Source organism: Bos grunniens, chromosome 15 (assembly GCF_055505025.1).
Source record: "Bos grunniens cultivar Pamir isolate PY7600 chromosome 15, Bosgru_T2T1.0, whole genome shotgun sequence".
NCBI lineage: Eukaryota > Metazoa > Chordata > Mammalia > Artiodactyla > Bovidae > Bos > Bos grunniens.
This window is the reverse complement of record NC_141179.1, coordinates 1,988,562-2,016,503: the sequence shown is the minus strand read 5'-3', so window position 1 is coordinate 2,016,503 and position 27,942 is coordinate 1,988,562. Positions and strand designations below refer to the sequence as shown.

The 27,942-nt window shown below is 40.1% G+C and overlaps 2 protein-coding genes across 16 annotated transcripts in view; one reads left to right on the top strand and one right to left on the bottom strand.

Moving 5' to 3' along the window:
* Nucleotides 1-663: 663 nt before the first annotated feature.
* ANKRD49 (ankyrin repeat domain 49) lies at nucleotides 664-18,388 on the bottom strand. Of its 3 annotated transcripts, XM_086338833.1 has the most exons (4): nucleotides 18,358-18,388; nucleotides 17,324-17,505; nucleotides 2,876-3,226; nucleotides 664-2,163 (listed from the first exon to the last, which is right to left on the bottom strand). In XM_086338833.1, the coding sequence occupies exons 3-4, from the start codon at nucleotides 3,128-3,130 to the stop codon at nucleotides 1,702-1,704; spliced, it is 717 nt and encodes a 238-aa protein (XP_086194959.1). In that variant the 5' UTR covers nucleotides 3,131-3,226; nucleotides 17,324-17,505; nucleotides 18,358-18,388; the 3' UTR covers nucleotides 664-1,701. The 3 variants fall into 3 exon arrangements, with proteins under 3 accessions (XP_086194959.1, XP_086194958.1, XP_086194956.1); XM_086338832.1 differs by lacking the exon at nucleotides 17,324-17,505 and having other exon boundaries at nucleotides 18,261-18,388; XM_086338830.1 differs by lacking the exon at nucleotides 17,324-17,505.
* Nucleotides 18,389-18,413: 25 nt separating this feature from the next.
* Nucleotides 18,414-27,942, top strand: part of MRE11 (MRE11 double strand break repair nuclease) — a 73,242-nt gene continuing 63,713 nt past the window's right edge. For 4 of the 13 annotated variants that reach the window (XR_015141733.1, XM_086338825.1, XM_086338815.1 and 1 more), the window contains exons 1-4: nucleotides 18,545-18,649; nucleotides 19,546-19,652; nucleotides 21,213-21,345; nucleotides 26,773-26,933. Coding sequence is in view for 8 of the 13 variants with exons in the window: in XM_086338815.1 (XP_086194941.1) it covers nucleotides 19,633-19,652; nucleotides 21,213-21,345; nucleotides 26,773-26,933 (314 nt within the window). In the remaining 5 variants the exon portion in view is untranslated. Of the gene's footprint in view, nucleotides 18,522-18,544; nucleotides 18,704-19,545; nucleotides 19,653-21,212; nucleotides 21,346-26,772; nucleotides 27,578-27,942 lie in introns of those variants that run through there. The other 9 variants (XM_086338826.1, XM_086338819.1, XM_086338827.1 and 6 more) reach the window with 7 other exon arrangements.

Sequence of the window (27,942 nt, the reverse complement as noted above, 5' to 3'; positions counted from 1 at the left end):
CCCTTATATCAAAGGTATTGATACCCTGAAATAGAGTTATGTCCTAGCCAGAGATCACAAAATAACCAAAGCTCTCCTAAGTGTTAAAATCACTGTCACAATGATTCAGTTCATATGTCATCTTTAAATTTTCTGAGATGATCCAATCTTCTTTTAACCTAAAAACTGCCACATATATTTGATTAAATTACGTTGTTACTTAGTTTAAGGTAATTGGGTCACATGGACTGGGTCAAAAGAGACAAATACTTTGGTGGACATTAAAAAAAATATAACCATAGAGGGAATTCCCTGGTGGTCTAGTGGTTAGGATTCTGAGCTTTCACTGCCAAGGATGCAGGATCAATCCCTGCTTGGGGAACTAAGATCCTGCAAGCCTCGCAGAACAGCCAAAAAGAAAAAAAGAAAATAAAAAACTATATATACATATATATATGTTTATATACACACATACACACATATAACCAAAGAAAAGGCCCATTAGTTCAGCTCCCTTTCCCCAGTGTGTCAGTTCTGGTGCTGAGAAGTTGAGAGATAACTCTTGTTTTAGTCACAGAAGGGTAAAGGAACAGGAAGCTGCTGCTGGAGAGATGGACAGAGTCAAAGCTAAACAAATGTATGCCGGATAGATAAGATACACACAGGTATAAGAATTATTTACGCTTTTTCTTGGTTGTTTAAAACCTTTATTTATTTTTTTTAGAATATTTATACTTACGCTTTTGTTGTTATCTACAACGTGGCTTTTATAAAACGCCTGAGCCACTTTGCAGTTCTTGCCCCAGTATAATCATCTTAGAATTCCTTTTCCCTTGTCACTTTGACTTTGTGTGGCTTCTATAAAATGAGGATCCTGGAAAAGAACCCTTCCTGTGACCCTGGAAGATGAGGTGAGCAGGGCCTGGCTCAGCAGGACCAGACAGGTAAAACTAGCTGGATGGCAAATAGGCTATGATCACCTGGACCAAGGTATAGTTGTGCGCATGTCTTAAGGGTTGTGATGACTCACCAGGAGAATAAGGATTATGTAGGTTGACCAGGGTGGGTGAGGTAGGAGGGTCCACAGGATTGTGTGGATTGTGGAAGGAGAGGCAGTATATAACATTCGTAGATTAAACATCTATGGTTCTATTAATAAAAAACAAAGATCTAGGTTTCTCAATTTTTTTTAAACTTATGAAGATTCAAGTCACTAATATGTTCATTCTTACGGTTTACAGTGAAAGCAAATGGCTATGGTGATGCAGAGAAGACAGCTGAACTGCACCAGTATATTTAAGATTTTTAAATAAAATTCTGAGTTACTTGACCTTATAAAAATACATGTTGATATACTAAATACTCCACAAAGCTCTAGGATGGGGGATATTGTAAATGTAAAAATACATTTCTCTTGGATCAGCACCAAAAATATCATTAGTTTTCTGTACAACCTCTGACAAGTTTTTCAATATAGACAAGTTAAAATGATTTGGTAAAAATCACAAACGTCATGGAAATCATTAAATATAAATCCAAACAACTTTCAAATACATTTTGACATCAAGGTCAGGCAATTCACTTGGAGGGATAGTATCGTGAGTACCACTGAATTACTGTCCTAAGACTTTTGATGTCAACTTTGTACAATGGGGATATTTCACATCTCACACAAAGCAGGCACTCAGACTTAGAAACTTAAGAAAATTATTAGAACCGTTATTAAGACTGAGGTGAACAATTTGTGCAGCCTTCCACAATTTCAAAGAGGTAGTGATAGATACCGGTCCTCCTGGCGATGTCAAATGCTGTTTCCTCCAGGCTGTTCTTCAGACCTGGCTTGATGTAGCGGTTCATCAGCAGGAGCTCTAGGGTGTCTTTGCTGTCTCTGTTCCCAGCAGCAAGGTGTAGGGGGGTCAGGAGGCCTTTCGTTTGGGCGTTGACATCTGCATCATGCTGCAGTAAGAAAGAAGCCACTCTGGCATTATTCCACTTACAGGCACTGTGCAGGGGTGTCCAGCCATCCACGGTCACCGCATGGACATCCGCCCCGTGTGCAATCAGCTCCCGGACCACGTCTAAGTGTCCACTGTAGGCTGCTCGGTGGAGCGGTGTGTACTTGTCTTCATCTTGAGTGTTCACGTGGGTAGCCCTTTCTGAAAGCAGTCTCTGCACTGTGGTCAGCTGAGAATAAAACAGGAGATCTTTCACAAACCCAACATGAAACAAAACAGTAAACAACATGAAACAGTCTAGTGGTGTTAGATTTAATTAAGTTAAATGAAAACTTCCTTGTTAGTAGATGACTGTAAAATAAACTTAAGATTTCTTGTGGGGAGGAGGACAACCGATTTAACAATGAACAAGTCAGTGTTAATTATAAATTCTTTTGGCTTTTTTTTCCCTCATAAACTTAATTTTATGAACGTGATTCTCTGAAAACCAATCCATACATTTACTCCTAGTCCAATTAAGGCTTACTGCACTAAAGCTACAGTTAGATGAAAAATACAGGCTAGAATCATGTTTGATATGTTATGTTTCATTTGCGAAGAAAACATAATAAGGGGACATTATGTTCTGATCTTTCAGTAGTAGGATTATCACACCAATATGCATGATGTATAAAACTTTTCTTGTGTGTGTGTGTATAAAACTTTAAAACATAAACTTTTATCAGTAGAAAACAATGCTAAAAAGGAAATCTAGAGATTAAGAAGCTCAATTCCTTCTAACTAAAATAACCTCAGACACCTGCTTTCATGAAGTGATTTTTTTTCAGTTTGGTCTGAGGAAAAAGTAAGCTTCAGGGACAGGTCCTCTGGCTTCCAATCTAGTAGTTTTTCGACTAAACTAAGGTTTCTTTTCTAACCATTCTTTTCTTTTTTTTTTTTACCCGATTTTTTTCAGCAGCCCAAAGAAGCAATTTGCTTGGATCTTTTTCCATTTTTTTTTCTTGCAGTTGATACCACTCTTCAGTTTTTTCATCTTGCTCTTCATCGTCATCAGAATTCCCTATCCAGAGACTTTGGGTACCAGTGGGAATAAGGTGTCCATGTGTTTCCAACAGTTCAAGTTGGTTGAAGTGTTCAGAAAAGTCCAAGGAGTTCTCTGGGTCTGGTTTTTCATCATTTACTTTTTCTTTTTCCATTTTTACTACTATTTTAAATATAAATCATTTAAAACACCAGGCTATAAATAATCTCTCCAGAGATGATTATGTCTGCTTTATTTTATTCATCAAGATCTGAAAACACAAACACAAAAATTAGGAACAAACCAGTAATTGAGGCTTTATTAATAGCATAAATAAGTCTTGCAAACATACACAAATATACTCTGTCTAAACTTTTTGGTGTTTATTAATACTCTTTACATTCATCAAATATTGGAGCTGACAGATTTCAGTTATCTTTATTTGTAATGGCCTAATACTCATTTTTTTATTGTTTTCCTCTAAGTCAGTAGTTATGACTCTGACTTATTTTGAATCTACTGGTTTAGATACTATGTTATATTACACTAACAGTTGATTAATGCTTGAAGTTTTTAAATTATAACTAATACAATAAAATGAGAACATTCACCATTTTTATAAACTAGACACATAGATGCTATAGAAAAGAAGCAAAAATTTGTATTTCCTAAAAACTACTTCCAAGAATCAGAGATTCTTAGAGATGGAATAGTCCCCAGAGAACACATGTCCCAATCTCTCATCAATGCAGGTATCTTTACCATGACATCTATAATAATCCTCCTCTTTCTACTTAAACAATTTCTGGCTGAGGAAAATTCATGGCTTTAAAAAGTAGTCCTATTCACTGACAGACAACTATTGTTCTTAGTTGGGTTCTTGTTGTGAAACAGGATTTTGGCTGTCATTCACTCCTTCATTCAACAAAGATGAAAAAAAACCTGGCATGTGCTAGTCTCTTGGTGTTATGTGCTTGTGCTTAGTGGCTCAATCATGCCCAACTCTTTGCGACCCCCTGAACTGTAGCCTTGGAAGGAAAGTTATGACCAACCTAGATAGCATATTAAAGAGCAGAGACACTACTTTGCCAACAAAGGTCCGTCTAGTCAAGGCTATGGTTTTTCCAGTAGTCATGTATGGATGTGAGAGTTGGACTGTGAAGAAAGCTGAGCACCAAAGAATTGATGCTTTTGAACTGTGGTGTTGGAGAAGACTCTTGAGAGTCCCATGGACTGCAAGGAGATCCAACCAATCCATTCTAAAGGAGATCAGTCCTGGGTGTTCTTTGAAAGGAATGATGCTAAAGCTGAAACTCCAGTACTTTGGCCACCTCACACAAAGAGTTGACTCATTGGAAAAGACTCTGATGCTGGGAGGGATTGGGGGCAGGAGGAGAAGGGGACGACAGAGGATGAGATGGCTGGATGGCATCACTGACTCAATGGACGTGGGTTTGGGTGAACTCTGGGATTTGGTGATGGACAGGGAGGCCTGGCGTGCTGCAATTCATAGGGTTGCAAAGAGTTGGACACGACTGAGCGACTGAACTGAACTGAACTGAACTGAACTATAGCCTGGCAGGCTCCTCTGTTTAAGGGATTTCCCAGGCTAGAAATCCCTGGAGTGGGTTGCCATTTTCTTCTCCAGGGGATCTTTCTGATGCAGTGATCAAACCTGCTTCTCTTTTGTCTCCTACATTGGCAGGCAGGTTTTTTCTTTTTTTTTTTACCACTGCACCACTTCAGAAGCCCGCCAGTCTCTAGGTACTGGGATTCAATAATGAACAAGATCCATGTCTTAACCTCATGAAGTTTATCATCTAGTCAGGAAGAGTGGCAAAAACAGCATTAAGTACTATGATAAGACTGTAACCAGATACAATGAATATACAGGAAGACCGTAATTAACCCAGTCTTACGGGATTACTGAGGGCCTCCCTGATAGCTCAGTGGTAAAGAATTTGTCTGCCAACACAGGAGACATAGGTTCAACCTCTGGGTTGGGAAGATGCCCTGGAGAAGAAAATGGCAACACATTCCAGTATTCTTGCCTGGAGCATCCCATGGACAGAGAAGCCTGGTGGGCCACAGTCCATGGGTTTGCAGAGTTGGACACAACTTAGTGACTAAAATACCACCACCAAGGGATTACAGAAGGCTTCCTGAAGGAAATGATATTTATTCTGCTAGGTTGCCATAATAATTTATAAACAATATAAGCTTAAAGAGTTATGCAGGAGGGCAGTCCCAAGATGGAGGAGGAATAGGATAGGAAGAGCACCTTCTCCCCCACAAATTTATCAAAAGATCATTTGAATGCTGAACAACCTCCACAAAACAATTTCTCAATGCTGGCGGAGGACACCAGGCACCCAGAAAGGCAACCCATTCTCTTCAAAAGGAGGTAGGAAAAAATATAAAAGACAAAAAGAGAGACAAAAGAGTTAGGGACGGAGACCCATCCTAGGGAGGGAGTCATGAAGGAGAAGTTTTCAAACACCAGGAAACCCCCCCCAACAGCGGGTCTATGGGGAGTTTTAGAATCTCAGAGGGCAAGATAACCAGGAAGAAAAAAAAAAAAAAAAACCAAAAACCCACAGAATAGGTGCCTAACCACACATCCCAGCAGAGAAGTAGCCCAGATTCTCGACCGCAGGCTGGAAAGGGAGGCGCGGGCTGCATGCTTAAGGTAAGGACCAGGCCTGAATGCTCTGAGGACAATCTGAGGGAGCTAATGTGAGACAGTAGCCCAAACTGTGGGATAGCCAGAGAGAGAGAGAGAAAAAAAAAACACTTTCCTGTGAAATGTTCCAACTTAATGTGCAGCCTGGCCCACTCACAGAGCAAAGGATTGAGTAATCACCAAAGGAGAGCTAGCCAGCTGCATACAGTTCCCTTCCCGCCAGAGGCAGAGAGGCAGGCAGGCAATGGCCAGAGCCAGAAGGCAAGGGGCTGCTCTAATCTCGGCCTCAGAGACCAGCATCCTGCACCGAACTGAGCAGGCCCCCAATTGCTAACCATGTCTCCTGGGATCCTGAATGGTTGACATCTGCCAGGAGGGTCATAGCCTGAGATCAGCTTCCCAGAGGAGACACATGGCACACCCAAGACCAGAGAGGTGATTCAGATGCATGGCCCACCGGGGACAGTGTGCTCGCCAAGCACCTGGTCGCCTGACCTGCTCAGACCTGGGAAGGGCACAAAACACATGCCCAACAGAGTCTGTGCCCTTGTGGAGTACCCGAGAACCTGAACCCGAGGGGCTTAGACCTGGAAAGTGCATGAAACCCAGGGCCCGCTTTGGACAGTGCCCTGCAGAGCACCCTGCAGCCTGAGCAGTGTAGAACCAGAAAGAACATGCTGTGAGCTTGGGCAAACCCAGTGTGGTCCATACATTGTGAGCACTCCCCACACATGCCAGTGATATTTGTTTGCAGGGTTCCTCCCTCCCCAAAACACAACTGAACAAGTGAGCATAAATAAGTGACCACATTTGCCCCCTTGTGTCAGGGCAGAAATTAAACACTGAAGAGACTTTCAAACAGAGGAAGCCAAAATAAAGAAGAGGGACCCGCTCCGGAAGTGACACATGCAACAGATTAAAACCCTGTAGTTAACACTGACTAAACATTAGATAGCATATTGAAAAGCAGAGACATTACTTTGCTAACAAAGGTCCATCTAGTCAAGGCTATGGTTTTTCCAGTGGTCATGTATGGATGTGAGAGTTGGACTGTGAAGAAAGCTGAGTGCCGAAGAATTGATGCTTTTGAAGTGTGGTGTTGGAGAAGACTCTTGAGAGTCCCTTGGACTGCAAGGAGATCCAAGAAGTCCATTCTAAAGGAGATCAGCCCTGGGTGTTCTTTGGAAGGAACGATGCTACAGCTGTAACTCCAGTACTCTGGCCACCTCATGCGAAGAGTTGACTCATTGGAAAAGACTCTGATGCTGGGAGGGATTGGGGGCAGGAGGAAAAGGGGATGACAGAGGATGAGATGGTTGGATGGCATCACGGACTCGATGGACGTGAGTTTGAGTGAACTCCGGGAGTTGGTGATGGACAGGGAGGCCTGGTGTGCTGCAATTCATCGGGTCGCAAAGAGTCGGACACGACTGAGCAACTGAACTGAACTGAAGCATTAGAGGGGGCCTATAGACCTTGAGAACAAGTACAAGCTGGAACAAGGAACTATCTGAAACTGAACTCACACCACACTGCCCACAACAGCTCCAGAGAAATTCCTAAATATATTTTATATGATCACTTTTTAATTTTTTTTAAGTTCTTTACTACTTTAATTTTCACTTTTATAACCTACTATTACCTTGCAAAAAAAAGATCCTATTGTAAAAGCAAATTTCATATATATATTTTTTATAATTTTTGTGATTCCTTTTTTTTATTTTTAATATTATATTTTTTAGAGTCTAACCTCTAGTCTATATTTTTAATCTTTGCTTCTTGGTATTTTTTTTTTTAATTAATTTTGTACCTTTAAGAATCTAATCTTCAGTATCCATGTTCACTTAGGGTTGTGATTACTGGCTTGAATGCTCTCTCCCGTTTTGACTCCCCCTCTTCTCGTCCTGGTCAGTTCTATCTCCTTCCTCCTTTTCTCTTCTCTTCTCTATGGAACTCCGTAAACTTCTCTGAGTGTTCCAGACTGTGTAGAGCACTTAGGGAATTGATTGCTGGCTAGACTGCTCTCTCCCCTTTTGACTCCCCTCTTCTCCTCCTGGTCACCTCTATCTCCCTCCTCCCTCTTCTCTTCTCTATGTAACTCTGTGTACCTCTCTGGGTGTCCCTTACTGTGGAGAATCTTTTCACCATTAACCTTAATGTTTTATCATCAGTGCTGTATGGATGGAGAAGTCTTGAGGCTACTGTAAGAATAAGACTGAAAGCCAGAGGCAGGAGGCTTAACTCCAAAACACGAGAACATCAGAAAACCTCTGATTCCAGGGACCATTAACAGACAAGAGCTCATCAAAAGCCTCCATACCTACACTGAAACCAAAAACCACCCAAGAGTCAACAAGTTCCAGAGCAAGACATATCATGCTAATTCTCCAGCAACGCAGGAACACAGCCCTGGACATTAAAAGACAGACCACCCAAAGTCACACCAAACCCACAGACACCCCAAAACTCACTACTGTACATTTCATTGCACTCCAGATAGAAGACATTCAGCTTCACCCACCAGAACAGACATAAGCTCCCCTAACCAGAAAACCTTGACAAGCCACTAGTACAACCCCACCCACAGGGAGCAGGGTCCACAATAAAGAGGACCCACAAACTTCCAGCCTACAGAAGACACTCCAAATACAGCAATCTAAACAAAATGAAAAGGCAGATAAATATTTAGCAGGTAAAGGAACATAATAAGCATCCACTAAACCAAAAAAAAAAAAAAAAGGAGAAGATAGGGAGTCTACCTGAAAAAGAATTCAGAATAATGTTAGTCAAGATGCTCCAAAATCTTGAAAACAAACTTTTGAAACTAAAATAAATAGACTAGAGACCAGGATTGAGAAGATGCAAGAAATGTTTAACAAGGACCTAGAAGAAATAAAGAAGAGTCAATCAATAATGAATAATGCAATAACTGAGACCAAAAGCATTCTGGAGGGAACCAACAGTAGAATAACTGAGGCAGAAGACAGGATAAGTGAGGTGGAAGATAGAATGGTTGAAATAAATGAAGCAGAGAAGAAAACAGAAAACAGAATTAAAGAAATAAGGACAACCTCAGAGGCCTCTGGAACAATGTTAAACACCCCAACATTCGAATCATAGGAATTCTGGAAGAAGACGACAAAAAGAAAGGGCATGAGACAATACTTGAGGAGATAACAGTTGAAAAATCCCTAAGATGGGGAAGGAAACATTCACTCAAGTCCAAGAAACCCAGAGAGTTCCAAACAGGATAAACCCAAGGCGAAACACCGCAAGACACATTTAATCAAACTAACAAAGATCAAACACAAAGAACAAATATTAAAAGCAGCAAGGGAAAAGCAACAAATAACACACAATGGGATCCCAATAAAGATAACAGCTGATCTTTCAACAGAAACTCTTCAGGCCAGAAGGGAATGGCAGGACATACTTCAAGTGATGAAAGAGAAAAACCTACAGCCCAGATATCTATACCCAGCAAGGATCTCATTCAAACATGAAGGCGAAATCAAAAGCTTTACAGACAGGCAACAGCTGAGAGAATTCAGCACCACCAAACCTGCTCTTCAATAGATGTAAAGGATCTTCTCTAGACAGGAAACACAGAAAAGGTGTATAAACTCTACCCAAAACAACAAAGTAAATGGCAACAGGATCATACTTATCAATAATTATTTTAAACATAAATGGGTTGAATGCCCCAACCAATAGACGAAGACTGGCTGAATGGATACAAAAATAAGACCCCTATATATGCTGTCTACAAGAGACCCACTTCAAAACAGGGGACACATACAGAATGAAAGTGAGAGGCTGGAAAAAGATATTTCATGCAAATGGAAACCAAAATAAAGCAGGAGCAGCAATCTCATATCAGATGAAACAGTCTTTGAAATAAAAGCCATGAAAAGAGACAAAGAAGGACACTACATAATGATCAAAGGATCAATCCAAGAAGAAGATATAAAAATTATAAATATATAGGCACCAAACATAGGAGAACCTCAATAAAAAGGCAAATGCTAACAGGTATAGAAGGGTAAATTAACAGTAACACAACAATAGTGGAAGGCTTTAATACCCCACTAACACCTATGGATAGATCAACCAAAAGAAAATTAGCAAGGAAACATAAACTTTAAATAATACAATGGAGCAGTTAGCCCCAATTAATATAGGGCATTTCACCCCAAAACAATGAATTTCACCTTTTTCTCAAGTGCATACAGAACATTGTCTGGGATAGATCATATCCTGGGCCATAAATCTAGCCTTAGTAAATTCAAAAAAACTGAAATCATTTCAAGCATCTTTTCTGATCACAATGCGGTAAGATTAGATGTCAACTCCAGGAAAAAAACTATAAAAATACAAACATATGGATGCTAAATAACATGCTGCTGAATAACCAACAAATCATGGAAGAAATGAAAAAGGAAATCAAAATCTTCACAGAAACAAATGAAAATGAAAACATGACAACCCAAAACCTATGGGATTCAGTAAAAGCAGTGTTCATTGGAAGGACTGATGTTGAAGTTGAAACTCCAATCCTTTGGTCACCTGATGCAAAGAGCTGACTCATCTGAAAAGACCCTGATGCTGGGAAAGGTTGAAGGTGAGAGGGGACGGGGACGACAGAGGATGAGATGGTTGGATGGCATCACCGACTCAACGGACGAGTTTGAGCAAGCTTCCAAAGTTGGGATGGACAGGGAGGCCTGGCGTGCTGCAGTCCACGCGGTCACAAAGAGTCAGACATGACTGAGTGACTAAACTGAAATGAACTGAACTGAAAAGCAGTGTAAAGGGGAAGGTTCATAGCACTGAAAACATAGTCAAGAAACAAGAGAAAAGTCAAATAAATAACTTTACACCTAAAGCAACTAGAAAAAGAAGAAATGAAGAACCCCAGGGTTAGTAGAAGGAAAGAAATCACAAAAATTAGGGCAGAAATAAATGAAAAAGAAAAAAAGGAGACTATAACAAAAATCCCACTCTGGTACTCTTGCCTGGAAAATTCCATGGATGGAGGAGCCTGGTAGGCTGCAGTCCATGGGGTTGCTAGGAGTCAGACACAACTGAGCGACTTCACTTTCATGCACTGGAGAAGGAACTGGCAACCCACTCCAGTGTTCTTGCCTAGAGAATCTCAGGGACGGGGGAGCCTGGTGGGCTGCCGTCTATAGGGTCGCAGAGTTGGACATGACTGAAGTGACTTAGCAGCAGCAGCATAGCAAAAATCAACAAAACTAAAAGCTGGTTCTTTGAGAAGATAAGTAAAATAGACAAACCATTAGCCAGACTAAGCAAGTAAAAAAGGGAGAAGAATCAAATCAACAAAATTAGAACTGAAAATGGAGAAATCACAACAGACAACACAGATATACAAAGGATCATAAGAGACTACTATCATGGCAACCCACTCCAGTACTCTTGCCTGGAAAATCCCATGGACGGAGAAGCTTGGTAGGCTGCAGTCCATGGGGTCTCAAAGAATCGGACATGACTGAGCGACTTCACTTTCACTTTTCACTTTCATGCATTGGAGAAGGAAATGGCAACCCACTCCAGTGTTCTTGCCTGGAGAATCCTAGGGACGGCGGAGCCTGGTGGGCTGCTGTCTATGGGGTTGCACAGAGTCGGACACGACTGAAGGGACTTAGCAACAGCATCAGTAACTATATGACAATGAATAGGACAACTTGAAAGAAATGGACGAATTTTTAGAAAAGTATTACCTTCCAAAACTGAACCAGAAAGAAATAGAAAATCTTAACAGACCCATCACAAGCACAGAAATGGAAACTATAATAAAAAATCTTCCAAAAAACAAAAGCACAGGTGAATACTACTAAAAATTTAGAGAAAAGCTAACACCTATCCTATTCAAACTCTTCCAGAAAATTGCAGAGGAAGGTAATCTCCCAAACACATTCTATGAGCCCACCATCACCCTAATACCAAAACCAGAAAAAGATGACACAAAAAAAGAAAACTATAGGCCAATATCACTGATAAACATAGATGCAAAAATCCTCAACAAATTTCTAGCAAACAGAATCCAACAACATATTTAAAAGATCATACATCATGACCAAGTGGGCTTTATCCCAGGGATACAAGGATTCTTCAATATTTGCAAATCACTCAATGTGATATACCACATTAACAAATTGAAGGATAAAAATAATATGATTATCTCAATAGATGCAGAGAAAGCCTTTGACAAAATTCAACAACCATTTATGATAAAGACTCTCCAGAAAACAGGCATAGAAGGAACATACCTCAACATAATAAAAGCCATATATGATCAACGCATAGCAAACATTATCCTCAATGGTGAAATATTGAAAGCATTTTCCCTAAAGTCAGGAACCAGATAAGGGTGCCCACTCTCACCACTACTATTCAACATAGTTTTGGAAGTTTTAGCCACAGCAATCAGAGAAAAAAAGAAATAAAAGAATACAGTTTGGAAAAGAAGTAAAACTCTCACTGTTTGCAAATGACATGATCCTCTACATAGAAAACTCTAAGACACCACCAGAAAATTACTAGAGCTAATCAATGAATATTGTAAAGTTGCAGGATATAAAATTAATACATGAAATCCCTTGCATATACACTAATAATGATAAAATAGAGAAATTAAGGAAACAATTCCATTCACCATTGCAACGAAAAGAATAAAATACACAGGACTATATCTACCTAAAGAAACAAAAGACCTATATATAGAAAACTATAAAACACATGTGAAAGAAATCAAAGAGGACACTAACAGATGGAGAAATATACCATGTTCATGGATCGGAAAAATCAATATACTGAAAATGAGTATACTACCCAAAGCAATCTATAGATTCAATGCAATCCCTATGAAGCTACCAATGGTATTTTTCACAGAGCTAGAACAAATAATTTCACAAATTGTATCGAAATACAAAAAACCTCTAATAGCCAAAAGAATCTTGAGAAAGAAGGAAGAATAGAACTGGAGGACTCAACCTGCCTGTCTTCAGACTATACTACAAAGCTACAGTCATTAAGACAGTATGGTACTGGCACAAAGACAGAAATATAGATCAATGGAACAAAATGGAAAGCTCAGAGATAAATCCATGCACCTATGGACACCTTATCTTTGGAAAAGGAGGAAAAAATATTAATGGAGAAAAGACAATCTCTTTAGTGGTGCTGGAAAAACTGGTCAACCACCTGTAAAAGAATGAAACTAGAACACTCTTAACACCATACACAAAAATAAACTCAAAATGGATTAAAGATCTAAATGTAAGGCCAGAAACTATAAAACTCCTAGTGGAAAACATAGGCAAAACACTCTCTAACATAAATAACAGCAAGATTCTCTATGACCCACCTCCCATAAACTTAAAAGCTTTTGAACAGCGAAGGAAACTATAAGCAAAGTGAAAAGACAGGCTTCAGAATGGGAGAAAATAATAGCAAATGAATCAACTGACAAAGAATTAATCTCAAAAATACAGAAACAGCTCATGAAGCTCAATACCAGAAAAATAAATGACCCAATCAAAAACTGGGCCAAAGAACTAAACAGACACTTCTCCAAAGAAGACATACAGGTGGCTAAGAAACACATGAAAAAATGCCCAAAACCATTCATTATCAGAGAAACACAGATCAAAACCACAATGAGGTACCATCTCACCCTGGTCCGAATGGCTGGTATCAAAAAGTCCACAAATAATAAATGCTGGAAAGGGTGTGGAGAAAAGGGAATCCTTTTACACTGTTGGTGGGAATGAAAACTAGTACAGCCACTATGCAGAACAGTGTGGAGATTCCTTCAAAAACAGAAAATAGAATTGCCATACAACCCAGCAATCCCACTGCTGGGCATACATACCGAGGAAACCAGAAGTGAGAGAGACATGTGTATCCTAATGTTCATCGCAGCACTGTTTACAATAGCCAGGTCAGGGAAGCAACCTAGATGTCCATTGGCAGACGAATGGATAAGAAAGTTGTGGCACATATACATAATAGGATATTACTCAGCCATTAAAAAGAATGCATTTGAATCAGTTCTAATGAGGTGGACGAAACTGGAGCCTATTATACAGAGTGAAGTAAGCCAGAAAGAAAAACACCAATACAGTATATTAACACATATATACATCGAATTTAGAAAGATGGTAACAATGACCCCATATGCGAGATAGCAAAAGAGACACAGAGGTAAAGAACAGACTAATGGACTCTGTGGGAGAAGGCGAGGGTGGGATGATTTGAGAGAATAACATTAAAACATGTATATTACCATATGTGAAATAGAAGACCAGTCCAAGTTCGAGGCATGAAACAGGGCACTCAAAGCTGGTGCACTGGGACAACCCAAAGGGATGGGATGGGGAGAGAGGTGGGACAGGGGTTTGGGATTGGGGAACACATGTACACCTGTGGCTGATTCATGTCAATGTATGGCAAAAACTACCACAATATTGTAATTAGCCTCCAATTAAAATGAATTCATTAATTATAAAAAAGTTGTACAGCATATCAAAGTTTAACACCACTTAAAGAAAATGAGTATAATAGATATTTTAAAAATATCTCTCAGCTTCCTAATTATATTTGTTGAAACCTTTTTAGTCATTTAAGACTCTTCCCAGAAGTTGCCTCTCTCTTAAGTCTTTGTTGAGGCTGCATATTAGATCTCTCTCTCTAGTTTCTCCTGTTTCTTGGTGATACATACTGTCTTATCACTAACTTTATTCTTGTTTTAGCCTCTAAAGAGATTGTTAGCTTAATAATAGGGACTATATTTAACTTACATTTATGTCCGACTTAGATACACAGGCATTAAAACATTTGCATAATTAACATGATTAAAGTGCTATCACTTGATTTTGCTTGGAATGGATTCTGAGAAATCTTAGAGTTACTCATACTCCTAAGATACAGACTTCTTTCTACCTAATTTTCACGAGTTTTAATTGAATGCATCAATGCAAATGAATGCATCAATGCAAAGAAATACAGGAAAATAATAGAATGGGAAAGACGAGAGATTTCTTCAAGAAAATTAGAGATACCAAGGGAACATTTCATGCAAGTTTAGTTCAGTCGTTCAGTCATGTCCGACTCTTTGCAACCCCATGAACTGCAGCACGCCAGGCCTCCCTGTCCATCACCAACTCCCAGAGTCCAACCAAATCCATGTCCATCGAGTTGGTGATGCCATCCAGCCATCTCATCCTCTGTCGTCCCCGTCTCCTCCTGCCCTCAATCTTTCTCAGCATCAGGGTCTTTTTAAATGAGTCAGTTCTTCGCATCAGGTGGCCAAAGGACTGGAGTCTCAGTTTCAACATCAGTCCTTCCAATGAACACTCAGGATGGATCTCCTTTAGGATGGACTGGTTGGATCTCCTTGCAGTCCACGGGACTCTCAAGAATCTTGTCCAACACCACAGTTCAAAAGCATCAACTCTTCCATGTTGAGCTTTCTTTGTAGTCCAATACATGACCAGTGGAAAAAGATGCAAAGATGGGCTCAGTAAAGGATAGAAATGGTAAGGACCTAACAGAAGCAGAAGATATTAAGAAGAGGTGGCAAGAATACACAGAACTGTACAAAAATGATCTTCACGACCCAGATAATCATGATGGTGTGATCACTCACCTAGAGCCAGACATCCTGGAATGTGAAGTCCAGTGGGCCTTAGAAAGCATCACTATGAACAAAGCTAGTGAAGGTGATGGAATTCTAATTGAGCCATTTCAAATCCTAAAAGATGATGCTGTGAAAGTGCTACACTCAATGTCAGCAAATTTGGAAAACTCAGCAGCGACCACAGGACTGGAAAAGGTCAGTTTTCATTGCAATCCCAAAGAAAGGCAATGCCAAAGAATGCTCAAACTACCATTCAATTGCACTCATCTCACAGGCTAGTAAAGTAATGCTCAAAATTCTCCAAGCCAGGCTTCAGCAATATGTGAACCGTGAACTCCCAGATGTTCCAGCTGGTTTTAGAAAAGGCAGAGGAACCAGAGAACAAATTGCCAACATCTGCTGGATCATGGAAAAAAGCAAGAGAGTTCCAGAAAAATATCTATTTCTGCTTTATTGACTATGCCAAAGCCTTTGACTGTGTGGATCACAATAAACTGTGGAAAATTCTGAAAGAGATGGGAATACCAGACCACCTGATCTGCCTCTTGAGAAACCTGTATGCAGGTTCAGGAAGCAAGTTAGAACTGGACATGGAACGACAGACTGGTTCCAAATAGGAAAAGGAGTACGTCAAGGCTGTATATTGTCACCCTGCTTATTTAACTTATATGCAGAGTACATCCCGAGAAACACTGGGCTGGATGAAGCACAAGCTGGGATCAAGATTGCCGGGAGAAATATGAATAACCTCAAGATATGCAGATGACACCGCCCTTATGGCAGAAAGTGAAGAACTAAAGAGCCTCTTGATGAATGTGAAAGAGGAGACTGAAGAAGCTTGCTTTAAGCTCAACATTTAGAAAACTAAGATCATGGCATCTGGTCCCATCACTTCATGGGAAATAGATAGGGAAACAGTGGAAACCGTGGCTGACTTTATTTTGGGGGGCTCCAAAATCATTGCAGATGGTGATTGCAGCCATGAAATTAAAAGACGCTTACTCCTTGGGAGAAAAGCTATGACCAATCTAGATAGCATATTAAGAAGCAGAGACATTACTTTGCCAATAAAGATCCGTCTGGTCAAGGTTATGGTTTTTCCAGTGGTCATGTACAGATGTGAGAGTTGGACTATAAGGAATGCTGAGCACAGAAGCATTGATGCTTTTGAACTGTGGTGTTGGACAAGACTCTTGAGAGTCCCTTGGATTGCAAGGAGATCCAACCAGTCCATCCTAAAGGAGATCAGTCCTGGATGTTCATTGGAAGGACTGATATTGAAGCTGAAACTCCAATCCTTTGGCCACCTGATGCGAAGAGCTGACTCATTGGAAAAGACCCTGATGCTAAGAAAGATGGAGGGTGGCAGGAGACGGGGACGACAGAGGATGAGATGGTTAGATGGCATCACTGACTCAATGGACATGAGTTTTGGTAAACTCCGGGAGTTGGTGATGGACAGGGAGGCCTGGCATGCTGCGGTTCATAGGGTCGCAAAGAGATGGACACGACTGAGCAACTGAACTGAACAGAACTGAGTGCATCACTATATTTTAATACTACTGCTAAGAGCATTAAAGTCAAGTTTAAATCTATCACTCATGACCAATACCTTCTCTGGACCTGTTACTTTGTAGCACAATGCAGTGTTCGCTGCTGAGTCATGGCCAACTCTTTGTGACCCCATTGACTGTAGCCCACAAGACACCTCTGTCCGTGGAATTCTCCAGGCAAGAACACTGGAATGGGTTGCCTTTCCCTTCTCCTGGGGATCTTTCCCATGCGAGGATAGTACCTGGGTCTCCTGCATGGCTGGCAGATTCTTTACCATGAGTCAAGAAGGAAGACCCTATGCACAAAAAAGGACTGCACTAAAGAATTTTCAAAGATAGTTCAGTTTTTCAGATCAATCAGGAGACCCTATCAGAAAGGTTTTTATATTCTAATATTTTCACTTTTTTCTCAAGCTATTCTCTGAAGCTTACAATGCAATATACATCTATTCATTAAACAATAAATACCAGTAAATAATGTAAAGTTCACATATTAATTACAGCATCCATAGTAACATTATTGGGGCATCCCCTGGTGGCTCAGCAGTAAAGAATCCATCTGAAATGCAGGAGACTCAGGAGAGGTGGGCTCGATCCCTGGGTCAGATCTCCTGGAGGAGGGCATGGCAAATCCACTCCAGTATTCTTGCCTAAAGAATATCATAGATTGAGGAGCTTGGCAAGCCATAGTCACAAGAGTCGAACAGGACTTAAGCTAGAGTGTAAGTACAGCACAGCAACATTATAGCACAGATCTTGTGCCCCTCCTCTCCTTTTTATAAAAACTCTTTTAAAATTTTGAATTTACTGTTCCAGGTAAAATAAATTACATACAAAAATTTCTTAATTTAATTTAAAAAGTCAAACTCTGGTGCATCTCCCTGATTCAAGATTTAAACAGTCGATCAAGATTTCTACTTGATGATATTGCAACAGGAGGAACTAGGTTATGTTTTTTAAAGATCACATTCCACAAAGTATGTCAACTCTTACTAAACAGCTCAGTGACAGGTGGAGCGATAAGCCCCATTAGACAGGCGAAGGCGCTCAAATTTATAAAGATTAAAACAACTTTCAATGGAACTAAAGGCCCAGATTTTCTAATTCAAAAGTTTCACATTATTATTATTTTTTTAATGCATTGTCAGCACAAAGCAATACAGATGTGCTGAACCTGGGGTCCACGGAGACAATAAGGAGACGCAGGGAAAGGCTTGTAAACTAGAAGTCGAATGTTCACTCTGAGGAGGGCAGTGAGAGAAGGCCACCAGTCGCGACCCCGGCACTGGCCGGTCACTTCACAGGCCCCGGAGGCGCGTCTGCGGCCTTCCAAACCGCTAAGCCCGAAGAAACTGCTCCAGCCCTACCGAAGACCAAACTTCGCGGCCGGGTTTGCAGAGCTCACCAGGGGTCCACAGGGGCCCGCCCCTTTCGGTTCAGGCGCTCAAAGGTGGCGCCAAGCGAGCAGGAAGTGTGACCCCAGACGAGAAAGAGCTACCCACCTCATAGTCGGAAAAGCGCCGCCAGGAACCTGGCTTCCGGGTTCCATCTCGGCTACTCAGGATTGGCTCCTGTACGAGGGCGGGGCCTCGTTGCAACTTTTATTACGACCTCGCGGCACTCGACAGCCAATGAGAAGAGTTGATGTGCTTGCGTCATCAATGAGGTATCGCGAGAGAAGGAGAAGCTGTTACTCTCCCGCCTAATTCGGGTTTTCCAACAAGCTGGTTCTGAGACGCCATCCCCGGCGGTGCTGTTGCTTTTTGTGTCGTGATTGTCCCTCCTTCTTCCCGGGTAAAAGCCAGCCTCGGGTCCGCAGGGTGGGGCTGTGGAGAGTCCAGGTGTGGGGTAATTTGCGAGTTGCTTCCTCTGTCTGTGGCGTCGCGGGCGGAAGCCCAGAGAGTACTGACTTTGTGCGAAGAATGGGCCGAGTAGGCTAGGGAGGAGCTTGGAGGTTCCGCGAGTTTTGTGGTGCGGGCGCGCTGAGGTTTGGGATCCTCACCGAACCGGCGATTTGGGCGTGGGAGGGGTCGTTCCACGGTGGCAGACTCTCATCCTCGAAAGTGAAAGTAAAGTCGCTCTGTAGTGTCCGACTCTTTGCGACCCCGTGGACTGTAGCCTACTAGGCTCCTCCGGCTGCTGCTGCTAAGTCGTTTCAGTCGTGTCCGACTGCGTGCGACCCTATAGACAGCAGCCCACCAGGCTCCCCCGTCCCTGGGATTCTCCAGGCAAGAACACTGGAGTGGGTTGCCATTTCCTTCTCCCAGGCTCCTCCGGGTATTTTCCTTCAACGACGTATTTTTGTTTATTCAAACGTGGACCCCATGTCCTTTCAAAACAAGCCCGTGTCTTTAAAATAATTCTGTGTTTAAGCAGGAAATACAGGATCCCCTTAGGCTCCAGAGTAGCCCTTGCATGCAACTTTAACATTTCTGTTCAGAGTTATTCGTGTGCTAAACCGGAAGTATTGTGTGACTCTTTTGCCCATTCATTTAACAAATATTAGCTTCCCACAGGGCACGCAAAAGGAGCTAGGGGAGTTTAATTATAGTGGTAAAACTGGAGTGGCACTGGAGACACGTTATTTTTTTTGTTAACATTAAAAATATAGTAGGTGCTTAAGTGAAAATGAGACTCAGAATTGCCAGTCTGCATTTAAAAAATATGTTTTAAATAAAATTTTGTTTTAGAATTTATAATCGAGTGAGTTTTGAGCACCGGACCCAAGGGTACTTGGAGAAGGAACTGGTCTCGGAGGAGGTGGACTGACCATAGAAATGAGTCCTGCGGATGCCCTGTAAGCACCTTTCTTCCGAAATATTTGTTGGTTTGCGTTTCTACCAAATAGCCTGTCGACTATGTTCACCATAAAAGAAAACTTATTTAGTAAATAAAGAGCTTGCATGAACACAAGTGTTAGTCGTCAAAAAAAGTATTTGGAATGGTTAACAATTCATACTGTATGTTTATTAATTAAAGATAATATGCAGCAGTAGATTGGGGTTTTGCAGTAGATTGGCATATTGCTGTATAAGTTTATGTTCTTAGGTTTTTGTCTTAAACTTGAAGCTATAAATATTCTTGAACTAAGTCTTACTAGCTAATGCAAGTCTTTTAGAGCACATTTTTAGAGGGATAAATTGCCCTGGTACTGAATAAATTGCAAATGAATCTGACTAAAATGAAAATAAATAAAAGAACTAGGAAAAGTAATGTGGGAAAAGCTTTTAACTTGGAGTCTTTCATCCTGGTTTTAATTTCTTGATTAGTATTGTTTGACCCTGAGCAAGTTAGCAAGCCTTTAAACTTCACCTCAATTTCTTCATTTGTATCAAGTTAAAATGATAAATTTTCGTATTTAAATGAAAAAACTCAAGTGAAAATATTTTAGAAATTGCTGTGGAAGTCTGGATAGTAATGTGATTTGAAAGTATTCTGACTAAATCTGTATGTATATAGCAGTCAGAACTGCGTATCATTTTCTGGAAATTTCTCTTGTGTATAAAGATTTGAATTTTAGAGATAAATAAAAGTTTGTTTTTAAGTTCGTATGTTTTAGTGGAAACAGCCTGAATTTTAATCCCGGCTTTTAGTACCATTTCTACCATTCTGTTTCATGATTCAGAAACAATAATACCTAACCTCTTTACATGTGAGAGTTGAGATGAGATCAGAGATACCAAATTATTTTAAAGACAGTTAAAAAGTCACATTAAGTTTAAGAGAATGTTAATAATTATCATATTGCTGCTTCACATGAAAGTATTGAATCTTTGGAGTACTACCAAATTTAAATGGCATTGTAAACTTGGCCAGATTTGTTAATGGGAAGCTAACTTTGTATGGAGAGTAGTCAAGCAGGGACCTGGATGTAAGTTACTAGCTTATTAGAATAGAAGTCTACTTATAAAATAAGAGGAGTGCTTTTTAAATTAACTAGTTAATTCTGATTTTCCTGGAAAAGTGCAAAGTAGATAAATAGCAAGTTTAGATACTGGGATCAAATTCTGTTAGATTTTTGCTGTGAAACAGAGTAGGAAAATAAACTTTCAAATCCAGGTTACATATGAGTGTATAAAACTGCTTGTAACACGGTTATATATTTTTGAAGCAGTTACAGAGCCTTTTAAAAAGTGTGTATATATTCTACATTGTATTAGTGGTAGGAAGATTGTGATGTTAATTAAATGCTTCAAATTTTCAGATCTTGTTTAGAGCTGGAAAAATAATTTTATTTCATAATTGCTATTTTATAGATTTAATTTAGATTTTTTTTTAGATTTTAGGTTAGATGTTCAGTTTGCTTGAACATTCTTTCAATGAATTATATTGAAGTGTTTCTTCTTTTTAAATACAGCGATGATGAAAACACATTTAAAATCTTGGTTGCAACGGATATTCATCTGGGATTTATGGAAAAAGATGCTGTGAGAGGAAATGATACATTTGTAACACTTGATGAAATTTTAAGACTTGCCCAGGAAAATGATGTGAGTTTGGTTTGCATTTTTGCAGTTTCTACCAAGTTCCTATACTTACTGTTTTTCCTTTTAGAGTTTTGTTTCATATGTTCTTGTGCTCAGAGTGCCTGCTTAAATATAAGTATGCTAAAAGTCCAAATCAGATTTCGTGTGCCTTATTCTTTGAATTCAAATAGGAGTGACTTTCGTAAATAGTCTGTAAAAATTTATGACAATTGATGAAGTGATTACTAAGTGCAGCATGTTTCTTTTTGAACTGTAAAGATGACTGTTATAGTTTCTGCTTTCAAAGAACATACAACAGGCAAATCAGTATGTGAGATATGATAAATGTCTAAAATGCTCAGATGCAAGGTCATGTGTGATAAGAGCCATAAGAAAATTATAAACAGCATTTCCTGAGAGATTAGAGGTAGAAGAGATCACATTTAGAATAGGACAGTAAGATGAGATAAATTAAGTGGCATTTAACTTGGGCTTGGAAGGGATGTAGCAGCTGTGTTGGCTCACTGGTGGGTCTTGTTTGGGAAAGAGGGCTGAAAAACTAGAAATGTGGTTTGAGCTTCAGTGAGAGCTTCAAATGCCAGATTGAAGACTTTGTACCCAACTAATAGAAAGTCTTCTGACAAGAGTCTAGCATGAAGTCAAGGTAAGTTTGAGGCTTTTTTAAAGTCGTGGCTTTCAATGGAAAAAAGGAAGTGAATACAAGAACTATGACAAAAATAGGGTTTGTATACTTTGATTAGGAGATGCGGATGAGGGAGAAGGGATGACAGTATCTCTGAAGTGTGTTAAGTTTGGGTGAATGGTGGTACCCGTAATAGAAGTAGGTTTTAAATAAGGAAGATTTCTTTCTTATTTTCACACTTCCTTATTACATACTTCATTATGTGGGAAGGTGATGAATTTTGATTTAGGCCATTAGCCTCCTATTGGAGGTTCCAATAGGGTATTCAAGGAAACCTTCCGGCAGACAGATAAAATGTCTATCTAGAGCCCAGAAGACAACTGGGAAATAAACATAAATTCGGGTGACTTGCAAACTGTTATCTTCAACTTTGACTTTTCCTTAGAGTTCTGTTCAGTTTTTCTGCAAGTCCTTTAGTTCATATTTCTAAATATTTATGAGTGGAACCTCCCCACTATTTTCTGCCTTTGTGTCTATAAGCTTAATTCAAAACTTTTATCTTATTTTGCTGAACTACAATAGCTCCCCTTAGTTTTTTTTTTCTCTTCTTTTTTACAGCGTAGCAGACAGAGTGAACTTATAAAATCATAACTCAGATCATGGCACTCTGCTGCTTCAAAATCTAAGTGGCCTTCCATTGAATCTAGAGTAAAAATTAAACTACAGAGTTCAGTATGATCTGACCCTACTAGAAGACTTCATCTCCTTTGACTCTGGGTGCTTGGCTTGTGCTCCATCTACACTGGAGTGTGTATTCTACTCTGGGACCTCTGTGTGTCTAGTTCTCTTCCCGCTCCGAGCATCTTGATTTTGTCAGGGTTTACCTCTCAGTTCAAGTTTTATCTTTTTGGAGAAGTCTTCCCTGATAACTCCAGTCTTATCACATTACTCATTTATTTTTTTATAGCACCATCTGAAATAATTTGTTGGATTATCTACTTGTGTATTTTCTTCTCCTCTGGAAGATAAATTAGATGAAAATGAAGATTCTTTTCTGTTTGCTCATGTGTATCTTAGTACCACGAAAGGATCTGCCAAGTGGGAGGCACTCTCATAAATGTGTTCATGAATGAGGGAATGTCTAGTATCGTCTCCTTTTACCCTGAAGGGAGAGAAATTAACAGTCAAAGGAGGTTTGTTTCCTGCTAGAGAATCCTGTGTCCTTTTCTATGCTTAGGTGCTGAAGAGCTATGTCTTTCCCTGAGCGCAAGCTTTTTTTTTTCCTTTGCTGTGTCATTTCCTTTCCTTCTGCTTCCTCTCCCTGTACTCTTTAATACTAACTGTCCTCTTCAGCCCACAGCCCCAAGCTGGTACCTCCAAATGCATGTTATATTTACTTTCCCCCATCTTTTGTGTCTATTTCTTCTTACTGAAGTCTAAATTCTTCCTGATTTTTAAGTCCTTTATATTGTGGGCAGTGGTACCCCCCTCCATACCCTTGCCTGGAAAATCCCATGGATGGAGGAGCCTGGTAGGCTGCAGTCCATGGGGTCACTAAGAGTTGGACACCACTGAGCGACTTCACTTTCACTTTTCACTTTCATGCGTTGGAGAAGGAAGTGGGAACCCACTCCAGTGTTCTTGCCTGGAGAATCCCAGGAATGGGGGAGCCTGGTGGGCTGCCGTCTATGGGGTCGCACAGAGTCGGACACGACTGAAGCGACGTAGCAGCAGCCTTCTAACCAGCCTTATCTCTACTCTTTAGTTCTGTCAGGCTAATCTGTACTCTCTAGTTCTTCAGAGTCTTTTTTTTTAACTTTTAATTTTGGAACAATATCAGTCTTACAGAAACATTGTAAGAATAGTACAAATAATTTCTTACCCTTCACTGAGATTTTCCTACACTGTGTGTGTGTGTGTGTGTGTGTGTGTGAGAATTTGTATCTGTGTCTTAATCGCTCAGTTGGATCCAACTATTTTGACCCTATGGACTGTAGTCCCAGGCTCCTCTGTCCATGGGATTCTCCAGCCAAGAAAACTGGAGTGGGCTGCCATTCCCTTCTCCAGGGCATCTTCCTGACCTAGGATCAAACCAGGGTCTCCTGCATTGCAGGAAGAATCTGTATTATATGAGCCACCAGGGATGCCCTTCCTACACTTTTACATTTAATTTATCCTCTCTCTCTCCATACATACACACACAGACAGACACACTTTTTCTGAACCACTTGAGAGTAAACTGCATGTGTAATCAGAGTGCACTTGTCAGAACCCGGGAAACTGATGTTTCTCCAGTACTATCACGTAATTCTAAGATGCTGCCAGTTTTCCCCACAACAAATGTCATAGTAGTTTGGGGGCAGGTCAGTGCTGTTAGATCCCAACCCAGGATTACATTTTACATTTAGTTGTCATGTCTCTTTAGTCTCTTATAATCTGGGACATTTCCTCAGTCTGCCTTGTCTTTAATGACTCTGGCTTTTTTTTTTTTTTTAAACAAAGTTGTGATAGTTTCAGGTGAATAGTGAAGGGACTCAATGGATATACATGTATTCACTCTGCCCCAGAGTCCTCTGGTGGCTTAGATGGTAAAGAATTTGCCTGCAGTGTAGGAGACCTGGGTTCTATCCCTGAGTCAGAAAGATCCCCTGGAGAAGGAAATGGCAACCCACTCCAATATTCTTGCCTGAGAAATCCCAGAGGAGCCTGGCAGGCTGCAGTCCATGGGGTCACAAAGAGTTGGACACTGAGCACGCACACACACTCACCAGACTCCCCTCCTGTCTAGGCTGCCATATAACTTTGAGCAGAGTTCCCTATTCTATGTGGTAGGTCCTTGTTGGTTATCCATTTTAAATATAACAGTGTGTCCATGCCATCCCAAACTCTCTAACTATCCTTTCCCCTCTATCCTTAACCCCTGGCAACCATAAGTTTGTTCTCTCAGCATGACCTTGACATTTTTGAAGAGTCACAGGTAATTATTTTTGTAGAATATTCCTCGATTGGATGTGTCTGACATTTACTCATGAGTAGATTCATGTAGGGCTGGAATACCTCAGAAGCAAGTTGTGTTCTCAGTGATCACTAGAGTCACAAACCAGTTTTTAAAGATATTAAAAATTTTTTTTTTGCTCTTGATAATATAAAACATACCACCCTAACCATGTTTAAGGATTCAGTTGAGTAGTATTAAGCCCATTGGTATGTTTGAGTAACTAACCTCCAAAACTCTTTTAAACAACTCTTTCCCTTCCTCTCCCTTATAAAAATGTTTACTTAAGTTGTGTTTTCTATGGCTTTGATTGTGATCATTTTTTTCCTTTGCTCAAATCATGTTTAGTTTTGAAGACCTAGCTTAAATTTTAATTGCAGTCTCTCTGACTAGTGTAGGGGCCAGAAATCTTTTCCTTCTTCCCTTCTAGGTTCTCTGACTGGTCTGATAATTAAGTTGACATAAGACAGATAAGGGCTTCCCAGGTGGCACTAGTGATAAAGAACTCACCTGCCAATGCAGGAGACATGAGATGTGGGAAGCTCCCCTGGAGAAGGGCACAGCAACCCATTCCAGTGTTCTTCCCAGGAGAATCCCACGGACAGAGGAGCCTGGTAGGCTATAATCCATAGGATAGCAAAGAGTCGAACAAGACTGAAGCAATTTAGCATGCACGCAAGACAGATTAATGGACTAAAATATCGCTTATGTGCACTGTTGTTGTTTAGTCACTCAGGTCATGTCCAATTCTTTGTGACCCCACAGACTATATCCCGTCAGGCTCATCTGTCCATGGTATTTCCCATGCAGGAGCCCCACAAAAATATGAGACTCCCAGCAGTGAGGTAATGGAGGCTTATCTGCCATCCTGATCTAAGGAGAAGGGGAAGGGAGTCTGGGGCTTTAAAGAGGAGAAAGACAGTGCATAGGAAGATGGGAAGAGCAGATGTTTGTTAAACAAGTGTATGCTGTGCCATGCCCTGTGATGAGACTTTCTGATACCAGAAATTATCTCTGGTAATAGCTCTTCTGGTATATATCCCCTGTCTAAATTCAGAGTCTGATTTATGTTTAGATGCATAGCAGTTTTTCTCTCCCACTGGATTTTGAATAGAATAGGGGTCATATTTTATTCATCATACTCAGTATGACGTATGGTACATTGTATTCAGTGAGGGCAGGGACATGATCTGTTTTGTAGATTGCTATTTCCTGAGCTTTCACTGCCTATAGGAAGTCTAAATAATTGTTGAATGAATCTAGTGAATAATTTGGATTGAATCAGCTCTTCCTTGCATGTTGTCGTTTAGTTATTAAGTTGTCTTTGACTCTTTGTGACCCCATAGACTGTAGCGCGCCAGGCTCCTCTGTCCATGGGATTTCCCAGGCAAGAATACTGGAGTGGGTTGCCAGTTCCTTCTCCAGCAGATCTTCCTGACCCAGGTATCAAAGCTGGGTCTCCTGCTTGGCAGACAGATTCTTTACCACTGAACCATTCCTTCAATAGGTTTTATTAAAGTGCAGAGTTTATGTTTGATTTGGATAACTTTAAAAAAAGAAATCACTTCTGGTAGCATGAGTTAGAGACTTGGTATAGTAATTTAAAGATGGCTTTTTGAAGGTCGCCTGGGAACCTAAGTGGGAATCAGATTAGTAACCAGATTGGAAGGGCCTTTAAATGAACAAAATATGAAACTTTAAATCTCCACACATAGTGGTATCTTCTATAAAATTTTTTTCTCTCTTTGGTCTATAGTTTTAAAAATTTTACCTATAAAACACACTAATTTTCACACTATTTTCTTTTGATTAGGTGGATTTTATTTTGTTAGGTGGTGATCTTTTTCATGAAAATAAACCCTCAAGAAAAACATTACATACCTGCCTCGAGTTATTAAGAAAATATTGTATGGGGGATCGTCCTGTACAGTTTGAAATTCTCAGCGACCAGTCAGTTAACTTTGGTTTTAGTAAGTAAGTATATTTAAATGCTTCAATGAATGTTTCCTTGTGTCTATGATATATAACATTTCCTATGTAAGATGTGTGAACACATAAACAATTAGTCATCTTCTCTTCATTATAAGCTATTTCCTTGGCAGTTGTAGTTCTTTAAATTTTCTGTACATTATTGTATTAATTTGTATTTCCCTAATTAATAGATTGAGTAACTTCTTAGATTTTTATTGTACTTTTGGAATCTCTGTTCATATCCTTTGTCTATTAAAAAATTTGGATTTTTTTTTTTTTTTTGCTTTTCATGTTGAATTTGCAGGAGCTATTTATATATTCTAGATATCAAGCCTTTGTTATGCATATATATTTTTTTCCCAATCAGTGGATTGTCTTTGGACTGTTCACAGGACCTTTTGTTGACAGAAATACTTAATTTTGATGTTCATAGTCAAATATGTAACAAGTCTGAGCGACTTCACTTTCACTTTTCACTTTCATGCATTGGAGAAGGAAATGGCAACCCACTCCAGTATTCTTGCCTGGAGAATCCTAAGGATGGCGGAGCCTGGTGGGCTGCTGTCTATTTGGTCACACAGAGTCGGACATGACTGAAGCGACACAGCAGCAGAATTAGATTTTGAAAGATTCTTACAATTTTTAACGTATGTCCTTGTTTTAAACATTCTAATCACTTGTAAAGAGATTGTCTTTTCTACATTGTATATTCTTATCTCCTTTGTCAAAGATAAGGTGTCCATAGGTGTGTGGATTTATCTCTGGGCTTTCTATTTTGTTCCAGTGATCTATATTTCTGTCTTTGTGCCAGTACCATACTGTCTTGATGATTGCAGCTTTGTAGTAGAGCCTGAAGTCAGGCAGGTTGATTCCTCCAGTTCCATTCTTCTTTCTCAAGATTGCTTTGGCTATTTGAGGTTTTTTTGTATTTCCGTACAAATTATGAAATTATTTGTTCTAGTTCTGTGAAAAATACCATTGGTATCTTGATAGGGATTGCACTGAATCTATA

Bases quoted from the DNA above. Each gene is read 5' to 3' on its own strand.
- ANKRD49 (XM_086338832.1), bottom strand. From the start codon at position 3,130: ATGGAAAAAGAAAAAGTAAATGATGAAAAACCAGACCCAGAGAACTCC. The intron at 2,164-2,875 runs GTAAAAAAAAAA...TTTTATTCTCAG, and splicing joins GGGCTGCTGAAAAAAATCGG to CTGACCACAGTGCAGAGACT.